Here is a 22,208-nt window from a genome sequence, read left to right as displayed (position 1 = left end):
CAAAGGAGAGATTCTGACTGAACCCAAATGTTCCTGATGATATTCATTAACAGGAGAAGAAATTCCTATGCAGAGAAGGACAGGAGACAAGGATCCAGGCTGCTGCTTTAGCACAGAGTAGCTACTCTGTGGTACGGAACTGAGAAGTACCCAAGGTCCACAAACTAAAGCACAGAATGTTAGAGGTTGGAAAGGACCTCCAGAGATCAGCCAGTCCAATCCCCCTGCCAGAGCAGGGTCACCCAGAGCACATCCAGGTGGGTTTGGAATGGCTCCAGAGCAGGAGACTCCACAGCCTCTCTGGGCAGCCTGCTCCAGGCCTCTGTCACCCTCACAGGGACAAAGTTTTCCCTTCTGTTCCTGTGGCACCTCCTCTGCTCCAGCTGGCACCCAGTGCCCCTTGTGCTGTCCTTGGCCATCCCTGAGCAGAGCCTGGCTCCAACCTCCCCACACTGCCCTGCACATCAACAGCAATAAGAGCACACCTCTCAGGCTGCTCTGCTCCCAGCTCCCTCAGCCTGTGCTCCCAGGGAGATGTTCCACTGCTGCAGCAGCTCTGGGGCTCTGGGCTGGACTCTCTCAAGCACTTCCCTGAGGTCCTTCTCGAACTGAGGGCCCAGAACTGGACACAATAGTCCAGATGTGGCCTGACCAGGGCAGAGCAGAGGGGCAGGAGAACCTCTCTGACCTGCCAGACTTGTTGCTGCACAACTTGCCTAAAAGCAAATGTTGTCATCTCTGCTTGGGAGGCAGAAGGGAAACCTGAAGAAGAAAACAGAAAGCCCAAATAAACCAAAAGATGGCTGTGCCTTAAAATAACCTGAAACCTTCCCCTTCAAGAGCTGCTGCAACTCATTATGATCTGAATTCCTCAGCACTTCCCTGCCTGTACCAGAGCTGTCAAAACAAAGCCTTCCTGTTTGCTTGTTACTCTCCATTATATTCTACATGCTTTGGAACACTCACTGAGGATGCTGCTGTTCTCTGAAGCAGTCCTGGAGGTGACACTTTGAACAGGTTCATGATAGCCCTAAAAATCCTCCCTACTCCACATGCCCTCTGGGTGCTGCTTTGGAACACCCTTGAGGAAGGCAGAGCAAGCCATCCCCTGCATGGGCAGCAGGCAGGGAAGGGATTCTGCAGCTTTCCAGCCACTCTGCCCCAAGCCTGGGGTGTTGCTTGGGATGGTTGTGACCAAAGGGCAGAAGCCAGCCCTTGATCTCCTTAAACCTCAGCCCATTGATTGAGCCAGTCCAGATGTCTCTGCAAAGCCTTCCTCCCCTTGAGCAGATCAACACTGATGCTCAACTTAGTGTCCTCTGCACCTCTGCTGATGGTGCCCTCCATCTCCCCATCCAAATCACTCCCAAAGATGTTAAACAGGCCCCAGTACCAGGCCTGGGGGGAAACTGCTTGTGACCAGCCACCAGTTGCACTGAGCTCCCTTCATCAATCACACCTCTTTGGGCCCAGCCAGCCAGGTTTAGAGCCCAGCAAAGAGACCCTGCAAGATGCTCACACAAGCTCTGAAATGGATAGAGACAGGGCTGGGATCCATGGAGTCTCACTGGAGGGCAACACACCACAGCTGCCACTGACAGAGCCTTGCTAAACATCTGCAGCACAGCTGCTCATCCATTCAGGCTGCAGATAAACCCAACCCAGCCCAGTGATGTGAGGAGAAACCAAACACCACCATGAACCTTCCCCCCCAGGGCTGCTGAGTAATTAAAGGCACTGCTGTAAATGATTGTCTTACAACACCAAGAACTAATTCATCTCCCCCCCACCCCCCCAATCTTTTTTCCCCCCCTTCATATTAAAACAAAGGATTAATTTGTGGAGCAAAAAGGCTGCCAGATTTCAGCAACATGTTCTTCCAGCAACAGTTCCTCTTGCTTTGCCTTGCTAAAGTCAAGCTCAAGGAACAAGCAGGAGCACCTGAAACGTGAGCAGGGATATGAGATGAGCTCCCAGTATTGAAAGTTATTGGCAACTGATCTCCTCCTTATTAATACAATTCCCCACCATGGCCAGAGAAGACATCTCCATCTTCCAGAATGCAAACAGAGTTTTAATTTTTAATTACATCCTCAACCTCAGCTCTTCTGGAGAGGAGCAGAGCTGTGGGCCTGAGGATTATTGCTTTATTACATTATCATCTGGGTGGTATTTAATGAATATTGATACTTAAGGCAGCTTTGCCAGGCAGGGGAGAGAACAATTGGAGGAGTGCACAAAAACTTCTGAGGACTCCTCTCAAAAATGGAAGCCAGCCACACACTTGGCTCTCCTGCTCCTCAGTACTTCTAACTGGAGGCCCCAAAGCAGAGCTCAGAGTTCACAGACTCACAGAGTTGTTGGGGCTGGGAAAGCTCTCTAAGGTCACCCAGTCCAACCAGCAACCCAGCACCACCATGGCCACTGAGCTATGTCCCCAGCTGCCATGGCCACAAGTTTCTTCAACACCTCCAGGGATGTGGACTCCACAGCTTCCCTGGGCAGCCTGTGCCAGAATCTCCCCACCCTCCTGCTGAAGAACTTCTTCCTCAGCTCCACTCTAACCCTGCTCTGCCTCAGCTTCGAACCATTCCCCCTTGGCCTGGCTCCAGACACCCTCAGCAAAAGTTCCTCTGCAGCCTTCCTGCAGCATCCCTTCGGGTCCTGGCAGGCAGCTCTGAGGTGCCCCTGAGTCTTCTCCTCTCCATTCTGCACACCCCCAGCTCCCTCAGCCTGTCCTCCTGCTCCTGAGCAGCACTGCCAGTCCTTAATTAACTTTCATTTTGATTAACGGAGGGGAAGTGAGGAGCCATCATTTCCTGCACGTATTGATTTGCAAAGCAGCTGAAGGCCTCCTGGTTTTCAGGAGGTTGGATGCCTGTGCTTCCCTACTCACTTGGAAGGAGCTGACAGCTCTCAGCACTTCAGCAAACACTGCTTTGAGATTCTTTAACAGAAGGAAGGAGCCAGCAGCCAGATGAGAAGCATGTGAGGGAACGCATCTATTAGCAAGTACAGGGAGATGGCTTGTTAATAGCAGGCAGAAGGAGGGACAGAGCAGCCAGCAGTTAGTCATCTTCTCATACAGCTACACTTGGCTAGAAATGAGACACTGATCAATCTTGGATTCCTTTCTGCAATTTCAGCCAGTGAAAACCAATTCTGGAAAGCAAAACTCACCACCAGGCCTTCAGAACTGTTCAGCACCCTCAGAAGCCCTCAGATAAAGCAAAGAGAGGGGCTGGGAATGTTCTGGCAGTGATGCTTAGGGCAGAGACCTTCCTCCTGAAAAACACCTTTTTGATTCAGAATTGCTGCTGCTGTCCCAGAGACCACAGCACAAGAACCCCTACCAGTCTGTGACAACTGGGAGCACAGCAGCCTGGTTTAGAGCCTTCCTGGGGATGTCCATGCCAAGCTCTGGACAAACCTGACAGCCCAGCCAAGGAAGGAATCTCATTAGCCAGTCTGTCACAGTGCACCCCTGCTCCTTCCCAGCTGTCAGAGGAACACCACTGGCTGTCAAGGCCCTGGTTCTGCTAGAGCTGCCCCTCAAAGCCCTCCTGCTTGTTTGCTGTATTGGTGAAGCAATAGAACTCTTTATGGGTTGTTGACGTAGCAGCTCTGTAAAGTTAATAGACAAGGGGAAAGCTCTCCCTGGTGACTCACTTTCCTCCCCCACCCCATTTCATGCAAGGAAGATGCTCTAAACTTCAGATTCACAGCCTGCATCCCATTGGAAGGGAGCCTCAAAGGTCATCTTGTCCAAGTCTCCTGCAGCCAGCAGGGACACCTCCAGCCAGAGCAGGTTGCCCAGAGCCACACCGAGTCTGATGTTGAATGTCTCCAAGGCTGGGGCCTCAAGCACGTCCCTGGGCAACCTGCTCCAGTACTTCACCACTCTTACCATGAAGAGCTTGCTCCAGACAGCCAACCTAAATCTCCCTTGCTCCAGCTTCAATCCATTGCCTCTCACCCTATCACACCAAGCCCTTATCAAAAGTCCCTCCTGTAGCCCCTTCAGGTGCTGGGAGGCTGCTCTGCAGTCTCCCTTCTCCTCTCCAGGCTGAACAGCCCCAGCTCTCTCAGCCTGTCCTCACAGAGATGCTCCAGCACTCTGATCACCTTCCTAGCCTCCTCTGGACCTGTACCACCAGGGCCATGTCTCTCTTGTGTTGAGGCTCCTCTGGCTGGATGCAGCAGCCCAGGTGAGGGCTCAGCAGTGCAGGGCTGGGCACTCAGGGCAGTTACTATCACAAGAGCACAGTTCTCAGCAGCAGTGTTTGTCCATCAGTGACTTGTCCTGGGAGGCACTTCCCAAAGCTCCAAGGCTGCTCAGTGCCCTGAATAATTGCTTAGCACACCATTTTCTCCAGAATAATCATTTTCTTATAGGTGGCTAAATATTTTAAAGCACTTTTAGTAATTTATAAGCTGGGTTGTGGACATCTCTGTGTGGTTTTGGCACCAGCACACCGAGTGCCTGAAGTGTTGATACTCTGTGTCCTCAAACAGTTTCTAAGTGTCCTCATAATTGCTTGTCACCTGTAAAAGAGGTTTAGGTCCAATGCAGAATTAACAGATGGTGAACAGATGGACTCTGAGCAGACACTTGTCCAGAAAGCTCTCACACCAAAGACTTTTTGGCTTCAGCCTTTTAGGACCTTCAGAAAAGTCCTGCTTGAGGCTTCACGTCACAGCGATCAGGGCAGCATCACTCCTCAATGACAATCTCCTGTGGTAAACACTTAGGAGCTGCTGCAAAGATGAACCCTTGCCACATTTCTGGTCTCACAGTGCCTCCATAAAGAGAAGAAACACAATTGTGTTTCCACGTGGCAGCCCATCCAGCCCAGGAGCACGGCTCATACATTCACACCATGGGTTGGAAAGGACCTTAAAGCTCAGCCAGTCCCAACCCTCCTGCCATGGGCAGGGACACCTCCCACCAGCCCAGCTTGCTCAAGGCCTCATCCAGCCTGGCTTTGAACAGCTCCAAGGAGGAGGCAGCCACAGCCTCCCTGGGCAACCTGTTCCAGTGTCTCCCTCCCCACCCAAACTGCAAAGAATTTCTTCCCCATCTCCAGTCTCAATCGCTCCTCTTCCAGCTTCAATCCATTGCTCCTCCTCCTGTCACTCCAAGCCCTTGTAAAAAGTCCCTTCCCAGCTCTCCTGCAGCCCCTTCAGCTACTGGAAGGCTGCTCTGAGGTCTCCCTGGAGCCTTCTCTTCTCCAGGCTGAGCAGCCCCAGCTCCCACAGCCTGTGCCCACAGGGGAGGCTCTGCAGCCCACCTCACACAGATCCACGAGGCAAGCACAAAGCTGCTATTGTGATGATGCAAAGGACTCAGTCATTAAAAATCAGGAGTTGAAAAAGAAATCCTCCCCCATGCAAGCTCTTGAGAAGATTCCATGACTTACTGAGGAGGCAGGACCAGGGTGGTGGGCTGGGCCTTGGGCCTGCGCTTGGCAGACACCCCCATCTGGTTGGCCGAGCGCTTCAGGGACTGCTGGTTCAGGAGGCCGGACGCCAGCCCGGCGTGGTACTGCAGCTGGGGGGGAAAGGCAGAGAGGTGAAAACATGACCACCACAAAGAGCCTGGCACCTTCCTCCTGACACCCACCCCCCAGATATTGATAGACATTGATCAGATCCCCTCTCAGCCTTCTCCTCTCCAGGCCAAACAGCCCCAGGGCTCTCAGCCTCTCCTCACAGCAGAGGTGTTCAAGTCCCTTCACCACCCTCTTAGCCTCTGTTGGACTCTCTCTGGCAGATCCCTGTCCCTCTTGAACTGGGGAGCCCAAAACTGGATCCAGTATTCCAGCTGTGGTCTCACCAGGGCAGAGTAGAGGGGGAGGAGAACCTGCCTAGACCTGCTGGCCACACTTTTCTTGCTGCACCCCAGGACAGCATTGGCCTTGCTGGCCAGGAGGGCCCACTGCTGTGCCATGGAGAACTTGCTGCCCACCAGGACTCACTCCCAGGTGAGCTGGCATGGTGCTCCCTGTCAGTGGCTTGGATGCAAGATGATGCCAACAAAAGCACATTGAAAAAGGCTGCTGTGAAATAGGAATTACAAGGAAATGATGCTACAGGGCAAGTGAGGTGAGGTGTCAAAGCCTTCCCCTCGAGTCCTGACTCCCCTGAATCTCAGGCTTGCTTGGAAATGTTCAGCCTGCTTCTTCCCTCAAGGGATGAAGCACTCTTCCTTCTGGAAGAAGAAAGGAGGCAGCACTGCAGCCCTTTCACTGGACAAGGCAGCTTTCTACAACTCACACTCAGCTTTCCTTCTGAAAGCAGAGACCACAAACCATCCACAGACAACTTCCTTCCCCCTGCACAGAAAAGCCCTGGGAGCACATCCCTGGAGCAGTGCAGCAAGACTGACATTCAGCAGCTCTCTCCTCTAACTTTTTCTTACAGTCTTCAGACAAGTTTATGAAGGACACCACAGGAACCTGCAAGACTTGGAGCTCAGTCCCACTGCTAGCAGGTTGCAGAGCAGCTCAAGTGCTGGGTCTGAACTGAAAGCAGCTTCAGGTGCAAGAGGTTCCAAGCTCACCTCCAAACAGCTGCAGTTCCCATTCTGAGCATCTCAGTTCCCGCTCTGAGCATCTCAGTTCCCAAGAGGGAGGACAAGACTCAGCACCAGACAAATGCCATTTCCTTCACCACCACATCAAGGTCTTCATCAACTTGTCTCAAGATTTGCTCTGAGCAAGGGGAACTGTGCAGCACCTTAACAACTCTGCCCCCAGGGTCTGCACCCACAAAAAGGCTGCAGTTAGAGAAGATTGGAAGTGCTGAGAAAACAAAGGGGACTTAGAGAAAGCTGCAGGGTATGGACTGAAAGAAACTCTTTGCAGTGAGGGTGGGGAGTGACTGGCACAGGTTGCCCAGGGAGGCTGTGGATGCCCCCTCCCTGAAGCTGTTCAAGGCCAGGGTGGATGAGTCCATGAAGGACCTGCTCCAGTGGGAGGTGTCCCTGCCCACAGTGAGGGTTTGGAACTGGATGATCTTTAAGGTCCTTTCCAACCCAACCTCTTCTGTGATTGTATGAATCCAGGAAAGTGAGGAAAGCAAAGCCTGGTGGTGATCTGCAGCGAGCAGAATGAGCAAAGCTACGCTGAGAGCCAGTCTGACTCCAGTGGGAGAGCTCAGAACATCCAGGAGGCTGCTGAGCAGGCTCCTGGCCCCCTTGGCTGCTTTGCCACAGGCTCCTGGCCGTGGCACACCATGGAGACACACTGCACTGCTAATGGGAAGAGAATGAAGGGCCAGAGAAGGGGGGCACTGGAGGGCCCCAAGAGCTCCACTCAGAGCAAGAAATTGTGCTCAAATTTGGTTTTCTCTGACAGATTTCTGAAATGAAGAAAATCAATGAGAGCAGTGGCCAGCAGATGGGAGAGGCAATGCTTCAAAGTGTCAGGGGCTCAGTTTTCAATCTTCACTAGCAGAATCTGCAGTGAGTGCAATATGCAGGGAATTAAAGGGAGAGAGAGCTCTGGCACAAGCCCCCTCCCCGACTCAGGAGCAGTTCTTCTTGCATCCCATTAGCAGCAGCCCTCCTGCAGCCATTCTGTGCTGCTGACACTGTCCATAGATCCAAGGAATGGTTTGGGTTGGAAGGGATCTCAAAGCCCATCCAGTTCCAGCCCTCTGCCCTAGCCATGGACACCTCCCACCAGCCCAGCTCAAGGCTTCATCCAACCTGGCCTTGACCACCTCCAGGGAGGAGGCAGCCACAGCCTCCCTGGGCAGCCTGTGTTGGTGTCTCCCACCCCTTACTGTCAAGAATTTCTTCCTCACCTCCAGTCTCAACCTTTTGGGGTTCAGCTGTGTAAATCTAAGCCTCCCTTGTGACCTCTGTGCAGAAAGGCACCAACAGGCATTTCAGGCACAGAACCACCATGTGGGCACTCCCCCAGTGGCGGAGATCATGGCAGGGGCTAATCACAGCTCCATTTCCAAGCCACCCTTTCCAAACCATTTCAGAACCTCCTGGCTAAGCAAGCATTTACTGGTGAGGCCCAGAAAGAAAAGGAACTAAAAATACCTCTACTCCAAAGCAGCAACTCTGCCCTTGAAGGCTGCCTGCCACTGATTAGGCTATTATGGTTAATTATTTCTTTATCATCTACCTTGGCTCCTAGGAAAGCAAATCCAACTGGCAAAATCTATAAGGGCCATTAAATATTTACCAAACCTTCCTTATAATGGGAGAAAAGGTCAAAGTTAATAAAACTGACAGGCAGCTTCTGTCCAGCCTGATTTATGCATTATTAAAGCATCACAGAACGGAGTGCACAGAATGCAGCCTGGGTTTTGGGGGGGTCTTAACTGAAGAGGTTGAGGAATTGTTTCATCATCTCTTCAGAGGAGCAGAAAGAAACCCAAAAACTCCTCTATGGGCACAGGCTGAGAGAGTTGGGGTTGTTCAGCCTGGAGAAGAGAAGGCTCCAGGGAGAACTTAGGGCAGCCTTCCAGTAGCTGAAGAGGGCTACAGGAGAGCTGGGGAGGGACTTGTTAGAAGGGCTTGGAGTGACAGGATGAGGGACAATGGCTTTGAGCTGAAAGAGGAGAGATTGAGACTGGAGATTGGGAAGAAGTTCTTTGCAGTGAGAGTGGGGAGACACTGGCACAGGTTGCTCAGGGAGGCTGTGGCTGCCTCCTCCCTGGAGGTGTTCAGAGCCAGGCTGGATGAGGCCCTGAGCAAGCTGGGCTGGTGGGAGGTGTCCATGGCTAGGGCAGAGGGTTGGAACTGGATGGGCTTTGAGATCCCTTCCAACCCAGCTCATCCCATGATGCTAACCACTCCCTGCACCCCAGCACTGCTGCAGCACCAGCTAGAACTGCAAATCACTTCTGGAGCAGCAGCTAGAGACTTCCCCAGCACTCAGAGGCTCTACTGCAGCAAAAATCCACTTCTTCCAGGCTGGGGGATTCCAAGTGGATCCTGTTAAGCTAAACTCTTTACTTCCTAATGAAACATTCCCCTGTAAAATTTCAACCAGAGTGCTATTCCCCTCCCCCTCTTCCTGATCCATGCAGATGAAACACAAAACTCTCTTTCAGAAAAAGAAGAAACAAACCCCAGCAGCACCAAAACTACCACACAAAAAAAGCCCCAAAGCTCTAAAATAAATCCATGTATAACACTTAGCAGCCAGGCTCTCCAGCAGTGCCAGCTTGTGCAGCTTTCTGATGAGGCTCATGAGAGCTGGTATTTTTTCCTCCAAGCTGTGGTTCCAAGTGGAAGGTGTGAATTCCACATTTGAAAAATAAAAAGAAAAGAAAGAAAGAAAAAAACCTAAAATCCAAGGGCTCCACTTCTCAAGGCTGGAGGAAAAGGACTGAGAAATAACACTTCAGTACACACAAAAGCTTTACCTGAGGGTAAATGAAAACCAGGGCTTGGGATTGGTTTCACATCTTGTTCTGTTTGAAATCCCTTCATTCTTCTCTGCTAATGGCAGCAGTGGTCTCTTGTCCCACAGAATGGTTCAGGTTGGAAGAGACCTCTGAGACCACCTGCCCCAAGCCCCCTCCCTGCCATGGGCAGGGACACCTCTCAGCTACACTTGATCAGCCAAAGCCTCACCCAGCCTGGCCTTCAGCAGCCCCAGGCAGGAGGCAGCCAGGGCCAGAGGCTCAGCTCCCTCCTGCTGAGGAACTTCTTCCTCAGCTCCCCTCTAACCCTGCTCTGCCTCAGCTTCAAACCATTCCCCCTGGGCCTGGCTCTAGACACCCTCAGGAGAAGTCTCTCTGCAGCCTTCCTGCAGGATCCCTTCAGGTGCTGGCAGGCAGCCCTGAGTTGCCCCTTGAGTCTTCTCCCCTCCAGGCTGCACAGCCCCAGCTCCCTCAGCCTGTGCTCACAGCAGAGCTGCTCCAGCCCTTGGATCATCCTTGTGGCCTCCTCTGGACTCTCTCCAGCAGCTCTGTGTCCTTCTCCTGCTGGGGCCAGCAGAACTGGAGGCAGGATTGGAGGTGGGGTCAGAACAGAGTCAAGAGGCAGAATCCCCTCTCCTGCCCTGCTGCACAGAGTCCTCTGGCTGCAGCCTAGGACATGATTTGCCTCCTGGGCTGCATGAGGGCACTGCCAGCTCAGGGTGAGGCTGATCAGCACCCCTGGTTTACAGGTGCTGTAATTCCCATGTTCAGGGTGCTCCTCAGCAGCTGAGCAGCACATTCAGAGATTAACGACTCTCAATCTTCCTCCCTCAGTGAAACATCACCGCAGAGCTCACACTTTGGAGTCACATTTCTCACAGTTGTAATTGTAAGGAGGGCAATCCCTCCATTCACAGAAGAGATATCTTTGGCATTCACCTCAACTAGCTAAAGGCAGACTGCATTAGAGAAGCACAGCCTGCAGTTACTTCCAGAAGCATTAATATGGCTTTAAAGGTGAATCACAGAATATCTTTTGCTTATCTTACCCTGGTGAGACTCTTCTTAACCAGCAACAAGGCAATGCAGTTCCTAAACCAACCAAAACAAGCAAGAACCAGCCTCAGCCCGGACGAGAAGCATCATCTGCTGCCCAGAGACCACACCTCCAACACTGCCTCTGGTTCTGCTGTCCCCAGGCACAGAGCTGCGGGAATGAGTGCAGAGGAGGCCACAAGGGTGACCCAAGGGCTGGAGCAGCTCTGTTAGGAGCACAGGAGGAGGGAGCTGATGATCTCTGAGGTCCCTTCCAACCTGAGTCACTCTGAGCCCCCCAAAAGGTCACAGTCCCTGCAGAATCATAGAATCAGTAAGGTTGGAAAAGACCTCAGAGATCATCAAGACCAACCTGTCACCCAACACCTCCTGACAACCACCAGGCTGGCTGAGGCTCTGGGCAGCCTGACCTAGTGTGGGGTGTCCCTGCCCATGGCAGGGGGGTTGGAACTGGATGATCCTTGTGGTCCCTTCCAACCCTGACTGATTCTATGATACTATGAACTAAACCATGGCTCCAAGTGCCACATCCAAGCCCCTCATCCCCTCTTGACTCCACCACCTCCCTGGGCAGCACATCCCAATGGCCAATTACTCCTTCTGGGAAGGAGGGGGTTTGGGCAAGATGACCTTTGAAGGTCCTTTCCAACTCAATGCAATCTGTGACTTTCTCCTCACCTCCAGCCTAAACTTTCCCTGGCACAGCTTGAGACTGTGTCCTCTTGTTGTGGTGCTGGGTGCCTGGGAGAAGAGACCAACCCCCTCCTGGCTACAGCCTCCCTTCAAGCAGTTTTAGAGAGCAAGAGCAGATCTGCAAGGCTTGGAGCTGAGAACTTCTGCTGCAACCAAAGGCTTCAAAGCAGCAGAGTGCAGTGAGGGTCTCTGGCCAGCACCCTCTGGCTGGTGGCAGCTGCAGGAGCACTGTGGGTGATGTTCTGAACCTGCAGCCCTGCTTCATGCTGCTAATTTAAAGCTCCTCAAATTAAAGCTTCCTCATTAGAATCATGCTGGGTCTGAAGGTCTTTGCTTTCCATAATTCATGGGCTGGAGGTTTTGCATGTGCTGACTGCTGACCAAACAAGTCATTACACTCCACTTACTGACAAGGCCATTTAAGGCTGGGGAAAATAGGTTGGGGAGGAAGAAGACAAGAGGGTGGGGGGGGGAGGGAAATGTACAATTGATTGTGTCAACTGACAGCTGCACCTCCATGGTAGCCATCATCAGTATTTACAGCTTCTGAAGCAGCAATAGGTTTGCTTTGGAGAGTGAGAGCAAAAGGACTTTTCTTCACCATCCTCACTCTCCACCATTCTCAGGCAAAGAACTCCTGAGCAGACACAGAGAAGCATCTCCTTAAAGAGAGAGAATAAGCACGGCAGGGTAGTGGCTGGAAGGGACCTCTGGAGATCATGGAGTGCAAGCCCCCTGCCAAGGCACCTAGAGGAGGTCACACAGCAACACACCCAGGCAGGTTTTGGATCTCTCCAGACAAGGAGACTCCACCACCTCTCTGAGCAGCCTGCTCCAGGGCTCCAGCAGCCTTAGGTCAAAGAAGTTCCTCCTCCCATTCAGATGAGCTTCTGATGTTGAAGTTTGTTTCTGTTACTCCCTGTTCTGTCACTGGGCAATGCTGCACAAACCCTGGTCCCATCCTCTTGACTCCCACCCTTGCAGTATTGATCAGCACTGTTGAGATCTCCCCTCAGGATGCTCCTCTCCAGACTGAACAGCCCAAGTTGTCTCAATTTCCTCACCACAGAGGAGTTCCAGTCCCCTCAGCATCTCTGTAGCCCTTTGCTGCACCCTCCCCAGCAAGTCCCTGTCCTTCTTAGAATCACAGAATCAGTAAGGCTGGAAAAGACCTCAGAGATCATCAAGTCCAACCTGGGAACTTGCACTGGGGAGCCCAGAACTGGAGACAGTAATCCAGCTGTGGCCTCACTGTGGCAGAGCAGAGGTGGAGGGGAAGCTCCTCAACCTGCTTGCCACACTCCCCTTGAGGGAATCCAGTGGCCTTCACAGTTCTGAATCCAAGAAATGGAGTTTCAGAGGAGGGGCTGCCAGCCCCCCCAGCCCTGCAGCTCCCTGCACCACCAAGCACCTGCCCCTCAGTCTGCTTCCAAGGGGCTCAGAGCTCTGCTCCTCATCATTAAGCTCTCTCCCTAGCAGCTAACGAGGGATTTGCCCATTATGACAACACTCTCCTGCTCCTTTTGAAAAGAGCAAGGAGCAGGCCAGCAGGACCCTCCCCCAGTTTCATCTCTGCAGACCAAAGCAGGGAAGAGAGAAATTACACCACCTTAATTGAGGTTTTTTTTCCCCTCTCTCTTTTCTTTTTTAAGCTTCTCTCAGACATAATGAGGCTGGGTTGGAAATTCTCTGCTGCTCCAAACAATGTTTGATCATCTCAGGACAGCTCAAGTCTTGGCTTGGCCAAAATAGCAGCCAGGAACCAAAGGAGCAGCCTCCAATCCCTTGTAATAGCACCCAGCAAAGCTCAGGGCTGGGCCCTTGCTCTGCTTTGCAGTTTCAGCAGGACACCACTCTGCTCTTGTACTTTTCAAAGCATTTATGCCTCCCCCCAAACTCTTTCTAGTTTACAGGAACATTCAGTCAACAAATTCCTGCCCACGGTGGGAACAAAGGCCACCCCCCCCCCCATGCCATTTGGGTTTTCATCCCTGTGCATAAGTTCAGAGAGTCACAGAATGGGTTGGAAGGAACCTTCAAAACCCAATTCCAAGCCCCTGCCCCTCTGTGCCTGACCCTACCAGGTCAGGTTGTTCAAGGCCCCATCCAGCCTGCCTTTGGACACTTCCAGGCTTGGAGCCTCCACAGTTTCTCCAGGCTACCTGTCCCAGTGCCTCTCCTCCTTCATGGGGAAGGATTTCCTGCTAATGCCTACCCCAAATCCAGCTTCTTCCACCAGCCCTTGTCCTGTCACTCCATGCCTTTACCAAAAGTCCCTCCCCAGCTCTCCTTCAGCTCCCTTCAAATCCTGGAATGCTGCTCGAAGTTCTCCCCAGAGCCTTCTCTTCTCCAGGCTGAACCACCCCAACACTCAGCCTCTCTCTGCAGCAGAGGCTCTCCAGCCCTCTGCTCCCCTTCATGGCTTCCTCTGAACCCCCTCCAGCACTTCTGTGTCCATCTTGTGTTGGGGCTCCAGAGCTGGCCCCAGCACTGCAGGTGGGGTCTCAGCAGGGCAGAGGGGCAGAGTGCCTTCCCCCCACCTGCTGCCCATGCTGCTGAGGATCAGCCCAGGACAAGGTTGGCTTCTGGGCTGTGGCTGCATCTTTTTAAGTCACTGCCTGTATTCCTTCCCCCCTGATGCAGCTGGAAGGTGGCACAGAGCAGCTCACACTTCTGCTCACAGCCTCTCACGAGCCACAGCTGCTGCTTGCTGCTCTGGGAGGCACAGTGCTGCTGCCTCACTCTGCGCAAGGAGACAGCAGGTAAGGAGCACCCTGGGGACATCCACCTGCAAGTGCCTCTCACAGGCAATCCTACTCTTCCCTTCAGCCTCTCTTCCTTCCTCCCAAGGCTAGGGAACACAAAAACAAGTTCAGATTTGAGACAGGCAGAGATGCAGGAACGCACTGCTGTGTGTCCCTCTGCCTTTCATCATCTCTCTCTTCACCACAGTTTCATTCCATTGTCTTTGAACCCCAGGTTTTGCTGAGAGTGCTGTTTCAATTAGTGTCAGACTCCAGCCTCCAAGCACCTTCCTCCCATGCCTTCCTTTCAACAACATTGAAGCTCTGCTGATGAATGACTGCATCAGTGTTCCCTTCACTCCAATACTGCTTGCAAGTCTTTGGCTTCTTACCATGCCGAGATAGCAAAACTGCTGGCACCTTCCTCAGGGCTCTGGTCAAAACTTCAGCAGCTGCCTCCATCCCTCAGATGCCATGCTCATCAAGCCTGAAGCTTTTCACCCCAGGAGGCAATTCTTCTGCCCTCACTCAAGCATCTCGTGGCTAAAAATTCATGCTAGGTATCTGAATCCTGTTCTCAACCTCACCTTGGCTTCTAGGAGACAGAGCAACCCTGCTGCTCACCAGAGGCACTCTGAGCTCTCCCTTCTGCTGCTCACCAGAGGCACTCTGAGCTCTCCCTTCTGCTGCTCACCAGAGGCACTCTGAGCTCTCCCTTCTCTGACCAGGTGCACTGGAAATTCTCTCCAGCTAAACCAAAATTGTCAATCAGCTAACAACTCTCTTTCCAGTGAGGGTGGGGAGACACTGGCACAGGTTGCTCAGGGAGGCTGTGGCTGCCTCCTCCCTGGAGGTGTTCAAGGCCAGGCTGGATGAGGCCCTGAGCAGCCTGGGCTGGTGGGAGGTGTCCCTGCCCATGGCATGGGGCTGGAGCTGGATGAGCTTTAAGGTTCCTTCCAATCCAAACCATTTTCTGCTTCAGGCCTCATCCAGCCTGGCCTTGAACATCTCCAGGGAGGGGGCAGCCACAACCTCCACAACCTGTTCCAGAGTCTCCCCATCCTCACTGCCTAAATCTCCCCTACCTCAAGCTTCAGTCCATTCCCTCTCACCCTATCCCTACAAGCCCTTGTGAAAAGCCCCTTCCAGCTCTCCTGTAGCCCTCTTCAGCTACTGGGAGGCTGCTCTAAGGTCTCCCTGGAGCCTTTTCTTCTCCATGCTGAACAGCCCCAACTCTCTCAGCCTGTCCCCACAGGGGAGGTTCTTCAGCCCACGCTAAACAAAGAAGCAAGCACACAACTGCCCTCCTTCCCCAGGGGCAGCCTGGGGGGAAGAGCTCTCCTTCCCAAGAGCCAGCCTAAATTTCCCCTCCTCAAGCTCCAAGTCAGACATTTCAAAGCCTCAAGTTAGACCTTCAAGACCTCAGGAAGACACTACTGAACCCCCTAAGTCAAATGATTTCCTCAGGCTTCAAAGAGTTAAGTTATGAATGTTTGGGGGGAATACAAAACACAAAGAAAAGAATCCATCAGGTTTGATTGATAAAAGTACAGCTTTGAACTAAAACTAGGGGGGGGGAGCTGCCCAACCCTGAAGCCTGGCACCATTTTTTTCCCCCCACCATAATATGCTTCCTCTGCTTTTTTTCAGCAGAGTGCACATAAATCAAGGAAATGTTAAAGAGCTCCATACATCACAGCCTGGCATTTCCAAACTAGTTACAAAATCTCTCACAGTCAAGAGGCTGGAAAGTGGGGAGGGGAGGCCAGCAAAGCTACTGACACAAACAAAGGCACTTCTGCCATCCCAGCAGGGTTAGTCAAGGCTGGAAACAAGGCTTGGCTCTGTAATTTGCAAGCAGAAGGCTCAGGGAGGTTCTCTTCTCCCAGGCCATGTCTGGAGTACTGGGTCCAGTTCTGGGCTCTCCAGTTCAAGAAAGACAGGAAACTGGCAGGAGAGAATCCAGAGGAGGCTGCAGAGCTGCTGAGGGGCCTGGAGCAGCTCTGTGAGGGGCAAAGGCTGAGAGCCCTGGGGCTGAGAGCCTGCAGAAGAGCAGCCCCAGAGGGGAGCTAAGCAATATTCATCAAAAGATGATGGCTGGGGGGCAAGAGGCTGGGGCCAGACTCTCCTCAGTGGTGCCCAGGGACAGGACAAGGGGCAGTGGGCACAAACTGGAACCCAGGAGGTTTCACCTGAACAGGAGGAGAAGCTTTGGTGTGAGGGTGCTGGAGGCCTGCAGCAGGCTGCCCAGACAGGCTGTGGAGTCTCCTCCTCTGGAGAGCTTTCAACCCCCCCCAGCCATCATAACCCTGGGCAAGCTGCTGTGGGTGCCCTGCTTCAGCAGGGGGGGTTGGACTGGATGCTCTCCAGAGGTCCCTTCCAACCTCACCCTGCTGGGACCCTGTGAAATCCTGACAGTGCAGGAAACAACTGTGCCAGAACAGAGAAGGAGGATCAGAACAAGCAGCTTGCTCCACATGGCTCTGCCACAGAATAAGGCTTGAAGTGCCCACAGAAGCAGAGCTGACATCCCAGCTGCAAAGACACAGCCCCAACTGCCCCCAGCTGCAGTGCTCAGCTCCACATCCAGCACATCCACCCAAGCAGACTCAGACAGATGAGGTTTTCCCTCCACAACTTTTACAGATGAGATCTGATCTCCTCTGCAAGGAAAGCCACAGCTTCTGGGAAGTTGCTCTGTCCATCTGCTGCAGATGTCACACTCAGACTAGGGAGTGCAAAAAGCACAGAGATGTTTTACAACCAAATCCAAAACTGACTGCAGTCTGAGCTCGTGTCAGAGCCATATGCTTCCCACAAACACCTCTTGTGCTACACTTCTTTCCCCCCCTCCTTAGCACAGCACAAAGAGTAACAGCTCGAGAGCTGCTGGAATCTCGGAGTGCTGAAAATAGCTCCCAGCTTCTTCCTCCCAGCTGCCCTGCTGGGGTGAGCTGACTGCTCAGAAAGCAGAACAACAAGGGAACACCACACTGAGCCAGGCAGGCTCCAAAACACCTCCACCCCACCACTGCAAGGAGTTACTCCAGTTTACAGGCCAAACAGCAGCTCACAGAGACCAAGCCCAAGCAGAAGGCTTGGTGGGATGGCACAAGAAGTGGGCTTGCAGTTGCCTCTAGACAGCACTGAAGACTTCATAGATTGGTTGGGACCTTAAAGACCATTGAGTTCCAACCTCTCTGCCATGGGCAGGGACACCTCCCACCAGCCCAGGTTACTCCAGGCCTCATCCAGCCTGGCCCTGAACACCTCCAGGGAGGAGGCAGCCACAGCCTCCCTGAGCAACCAGTGTCTCACCAGCCTCACAAGAATTTCCTCCTAATCTCCAGTCTCAATCTCCCCTCCTCAAGCTTCAATCCACTCTCATCCTATCCACAGTATTTCACAGTATCACAGTATTCATTTCAGATGAAGCTGGGGGACCTCAGAAGTACCTCCAGGAATAAAACCAATGGAACACACTTCCTATTATTTTCATGGGAGCTTACAATGCTGCTGTAATCTTCTGTTGTAATTTAGTTAATTAATAGGCTTTTAAATGCTCCCAGTCATTCATGATGGGTCTAATTAAAGCCCTTTTGGTGCTGAGCCAGCAAGAAATACAAACCTGCTTGCTAAGTCCTCATATAGAAGTAGAGATGTCATTTTCTTCAGCATGCTGATTGTTTCCATGGCCACAATTCTCCCCTCTGCTCAGCACTGGTGAGGCCACACCTCACATACTGGGTTCAGTTTTGAGCCCCTCACTCCAAGAAGGACATTGAGGGGCTGGAACAGGTCCAGAGAAGGACAACAAAGCTGGGGAAGGGTCTGGAGAACAGGGCTGGTGAGGAACAGCTGAGGGAGCTGGAGAAGAGGAGGCTGAGGGGAAACCTCATTGTGCTCTACAGCTCCTTGGAAGGAGGTTGAGCCAGGTGGGGCTTGGTCTCTTCTACCTAGTATCAGGTGATAGCACTTGAAGAAGTGGCCTGAAACTGGTTGGGTATAAGGAACAATTTCTTTGCTGCAAGAGTAGTCAGGGATTGGCAAAGGCTGCCCAGGGAGGTGGCGGAGTCCCCAGCCCTGGAGGTGATCAAGAAGTACGTGGCCATGGCACTTGGAGACAGGGTGGTGCAGGGTTGATGGTTGGACTGGATGATCCCAGAGGGCTTTTCCAACAGAAACAGTTCTGTGATTCTCTGTCTCAGTGAGCAGTTTGAAGAAACATAAAAGTATGTTAAAAAAAAAAAGGTAGCACAGGAAAATGGCCAAGAGGCCACTCGAGAAGCTCCAACACCTGCAGCAGCTCACTACAGTCCCCCAGTTCATTGCTAGCTTTGCTTCAAGAGGGGAGGGCCTCTGCAACAGCAGCTGCCTTTCCTCCCACACACCAATTAATTTGCAAATGCACTCAGGTTGTAGCAATAATGAAGTGCTGAAGGCTGCTCTACTGACAAGGTTTGCTGTTGGGAGGTGGCTGCTGGAGGCGAGGTGCTAAAATGCAGCTGCAGGCCCAAGGGAAGCACAGGTCCCACCCAGCCTGGCCTCCAGCTACCAGGGCACAGCCATCAGCTTATTTACCTCCCTCTCACTGGAACCAAAAGCAAGAAATCTACTCCCAAGTCTTTGGAACACAAGGATTGCAATGAAAGCTGAGCTGCTGTACTGACCCAAGAAAGGTTTTCCCCCTGGAGGGGAGGAGTGGTGGCTCCCCAGTGCTCCATGTGCTAGAAATGGGAGTTGCTCAGGTTACAAAGGCAGAACTCAGGGAAGAGGAAATACCTGAGTCCCTATTGCCTATGCTAACCAAACCAGCCTGCCTCAGCTAAGCATTAAGGATTTCAGGCAGTTTTGGACTGCCCAGTCTGAGAGAGACAGAGATCTGCTGGAGGCTGTCCAAGAGAAGCTATGAGGATGCTTGGGGGACTTGAACATCTCTGCTCTGAGGAAAGGCTGAGAGACCTGGGGTAGTTTGTCTGGAGAGGAGGAGGATGAGAGGGGATCTGAGCAATGTCTGTGAGTATCTGAGGGGTGGGTGTCAGGAGGAAGGTGCCAGGCTCTTTGTGGTGGTGCCCAGTGATAGGACAAGGAGCAATGGGCAGAAGCTGGAAGCCAGAAGGCTCCACCTCACCATGAGAAGAAAACTTCTTTGGTGTGAGGGTGCTGGAGCCCTGGAGCAGGCTGCCCAGGGAGGCTGTGGAGACTCCCTCTCTGGAGGCTTTCAAAAGCTACCTGGCTGTGTTCCTGGGTGACCTGCCCTGGGTGACCCTGCTTGGCAAGGGGATTGGACTTGATCTCCAGAGGTCCCTTCCAACACCCAGCATTCTGTGATTCCTTCCACAGTACCTCAAATCCCCACAGTGGTTGGAGGGAGAGGCAGCTCCTCAGCACCTGCCAGGCATGCACAGAATGTTACTTGCAGCATTTCACACCATGCCCACACTTTGCTTCTCTCCTGTCTTCTCTGAGACTCTCCTGCTTTATCTTGCTGCTTTGCAAATGCAGTTAAATTTACCTTCACAATCCTCATTCTCACAGTGCTGGTGCTGGGTGTGGAGCACAGCAACCTCAGATTGTAAGAGTACTAAATGGTTCTTACTATTTACTATGTTTGTAGCAGACTTCCTAGAGAGAAAAACTGCACTCAGATGCTCAGAAATTCTTTGAAGCAGCCAGGAAAGGCTTTAAGTCTAATCACAGAATGGCTCAGGCTGGAAGGGGCTTCAGAGATCTCTGCTCCACCCCACCTGCCATGGGCAGGGACACCTCTCAGCTCGACTCTCAGCTGCTCAAGGCCTCATCCAACCTGGCCTTCAACAGCCCCAGGGAGGAGGCAGCCACAACCTCCCTGGGCAGCCTGAGTCTCACCACCCTCCTGCTGAAGAGCTTCTTCCTCAGCTCCCCCCTAACCCTACCCTCCATGGCAAGCCTGGAATCTCTCCCCTCACCTGAAACAAGGGATTGGTTGGGAGCAGCTCACCATTGCTCTGTCTCCATCAGCCACTGACTGGAAATAAAAGGCATCTCTGAAAACGAGTTAAAAACTGAGATTCTGAGCTTGCAGATCTATGATCTGGGTGGGGATGAATGGAATGAAGCTGGAGAGATTCAGGCTGGAAGTGAGGAGGAAGTTCTTCCCCATGAGAGTGATGAAGCCCTGGAATGGGTTGTCCAGGGAGGTGGTTGAGGCCCCATCCCTGGAGGTGTTTAAGGCCAGGCTGGATGAGGCTCTGGGCAGCCTGATCTAGTGTGGGGTGTCCCTGCCCATGGCAGGGGGGTTGGAACTGGATGATCCTGGTGGTGTCCCTTCCAACCCTGACTGATACTATGTGCTCATGGGTACAGACCCTGCTGGTTTGGAGTCCTCAAAGGGGAAGGCATGCAGCTGGAGAGCACAGAACAAAGAAATCACAGCGTGGTTAAGAGCCTGGCCAGCTGGAGCTGAGTCCTTCCACGAGCTTCCTGGGAGATGAAGTCAGTCTGGAGGCACCATTTAGTCCTGCCTCTTACCTAATTTCAGTCACTTTTGTGGTTATAATTTAGCAAATGTAGTTAGGCAAAGAAAAAACAGCCAGAATTTGCATGTGCTCACCTTTCAAACCTTCCAGAGGAGCAGAGCCCCCACACCACCTCCCTCCACTTCTTCCAGTGCTTAATTACCCTGAGTGTTTAAAGCCTGCTCTCAGCTGCACTCTGCAGTTGTTCAACTTCCACTTTCAATTACTGCATTTCTGGGGGGGCTCTGCTTGCTCTAATGAAGTGCCCTCTTCCCCACTTCTTCCTCCTTGCTACAGACCTTGGTACAAAGCAAGTGAGTCACCTGTTAGCTTTCCTTTTCTGAGTGAGAGAAACTGAGCTGGGCTGATCAGACAGGAGCCACAGGAAGCCAAATGCTTTTGATCAGCCCTCGTGTCTCTCTCAGCCCAAAGAGCTCAAATTAACAGGCAGCTAGACAAATGGCAACTAAGTAGTCTCACAATTAAAACCCTGCTTCAAACCTCCTTTTTTCCCTTCAAATGTTAATAGGTGGAAGTGTTATTTGCACAGGTAAGGGAGTTTGGTGTTAAAAATAGATGGTTTGCTGCTGTTTAAAGTAAGTGATTTCTCAGGCTGACCTTGTCCCCTTTAAATTTTCATAGGCATCTTCAGCTCCAATTGGAAATGTTCAGAGGGGGGAGGGCAACCTTCTCATGTTCTGTATTAAATGCAAGACACCTCCTTGGCATCATCTGCAATATTAATAATATAACAGTACCCATTGCAGGAGGAGCAGCAGCCCAGGCACAGCTACACCAGCCCACAGTTAACCATGTGCAGCATGGAAACCTTTCAGGGCTCACAGGGGAGAGAGAAGCTCTGACAGCTCAGACACCACCTGAGAGCTCCTCTGCTGCCATCCAAACCACACGACCTTGCTCTGCTTCACAAGGTAACCCAGGCAGCTGAGGCAGGAAAGCAAATCCTGCTCTCCACTGGGCTCAGCAGAGGGACAGGGAGGAGAAAGAAGCTGAAGACCACAGCTGCAGCTGGCACTGTACTCAGCAGAAAACCTTCCCACCCACCCAGGCTCCACACTACCCCAACTGCCTTCCACTACCTGCAGGGAGGCTGCAGAGACTTTTCCTGAGGGTGTCTGAGACAGGGAAAAGAGGGAATGGTTTGAGGCTGAGGCACAACAGGGTTAGAGTGGAGCTGAGGAAGAAGTTCTTCAGCAGGAGGGAGCTGAGACTCTGGCACAGGCTGCTCAGGGAGGCTGTGGCTGCCTCCTCCCTAGGGGTGTTCAAGGCCAGCCTGGCTAAGGCCTTGGGTAATCCAGTCTAGTTGAGAGCCCATGGCAGGGAGGTTGGAGCAGATAACCTCTGAGGTTCCTTCCAACCTGAGCCATTCTAGGAGCTACAGAATTCTTTTCTCTTTGGAACAACCCAATCTGCACCTTACTCACCTGATTCTAATTCATGATTTATTTCATGTCCCCAGAATCACTCAGTTGAGGCTCCTGGCTCCCAGCAAGGCTCCTGCTGTTTACTTAGCTTTTCCAGCTGCACTGAATGAGATGCAAAGAGGTCTGAGGACTTGCTGGAGGTCACATGGAGAGGAAAGCCACTCTCTGATCACTAAATGCCACCAGAGAATGTGGAAAGTACTTCTGGGAAATGATAAACACTACAGATTCTTTATTTAGCCAGGAATTTGCACTGATGGGAACAGAAGAGTTTGAGGGCTTGGAGCCTGAGCCATTCTCAAGTTGCTGTGGGACACAGTCAAAGCCACAGGAAAAACTACATCTCCAGTCTCAGCCTCCCCTCTTCCCGCTCCAATCCATTC

General features: G+C 52.4%; 1 protein-coding gene across 1 annotated transcript in view; it reads right to left on the bottom strand.

The window, feature by feature from the left end:
• MED27 (mediator complex subunit 27) overlaps window positions 1–22,208 on the bottom strand; it is a 99,054-nt gene that overhangs the window by 52,997 nt on the left and 23,849 nt on the right. Inside the window, exon 3 of the mRNA XM_068155965.1 lies at window positions 5,421–5,551. Coding sequence (XP_068012066.1) covers window positions 5,421–5,551 — 131 coding nt within the window. The remainder of the gene's footprint in view (window positions 1–5,420; window positions 5,552–22,208) is intronic.

This window comes from Melanerpes formicivorus, unplaced genomic scaffold, assembly GCF_026170545.1.
Source record: "Melanerpes formicivorus ecotype bairdi unplaced genomic scaffold, bMelFor1.0.p_v2 SCAF_33, whole genome shotgun sequence".
Classification (NCBI taxonomy): Eukaryota; Metazoa; Chordata; class Aves; order Piciformes; family Picidae; genus Melanerpes; species Melanerpes formicivorus.
The sequence above is the reverse complement of the archived record's forward strand: the minus strand, read 5'-3'. Positions and strand labels throughout refer to the sequence as shown.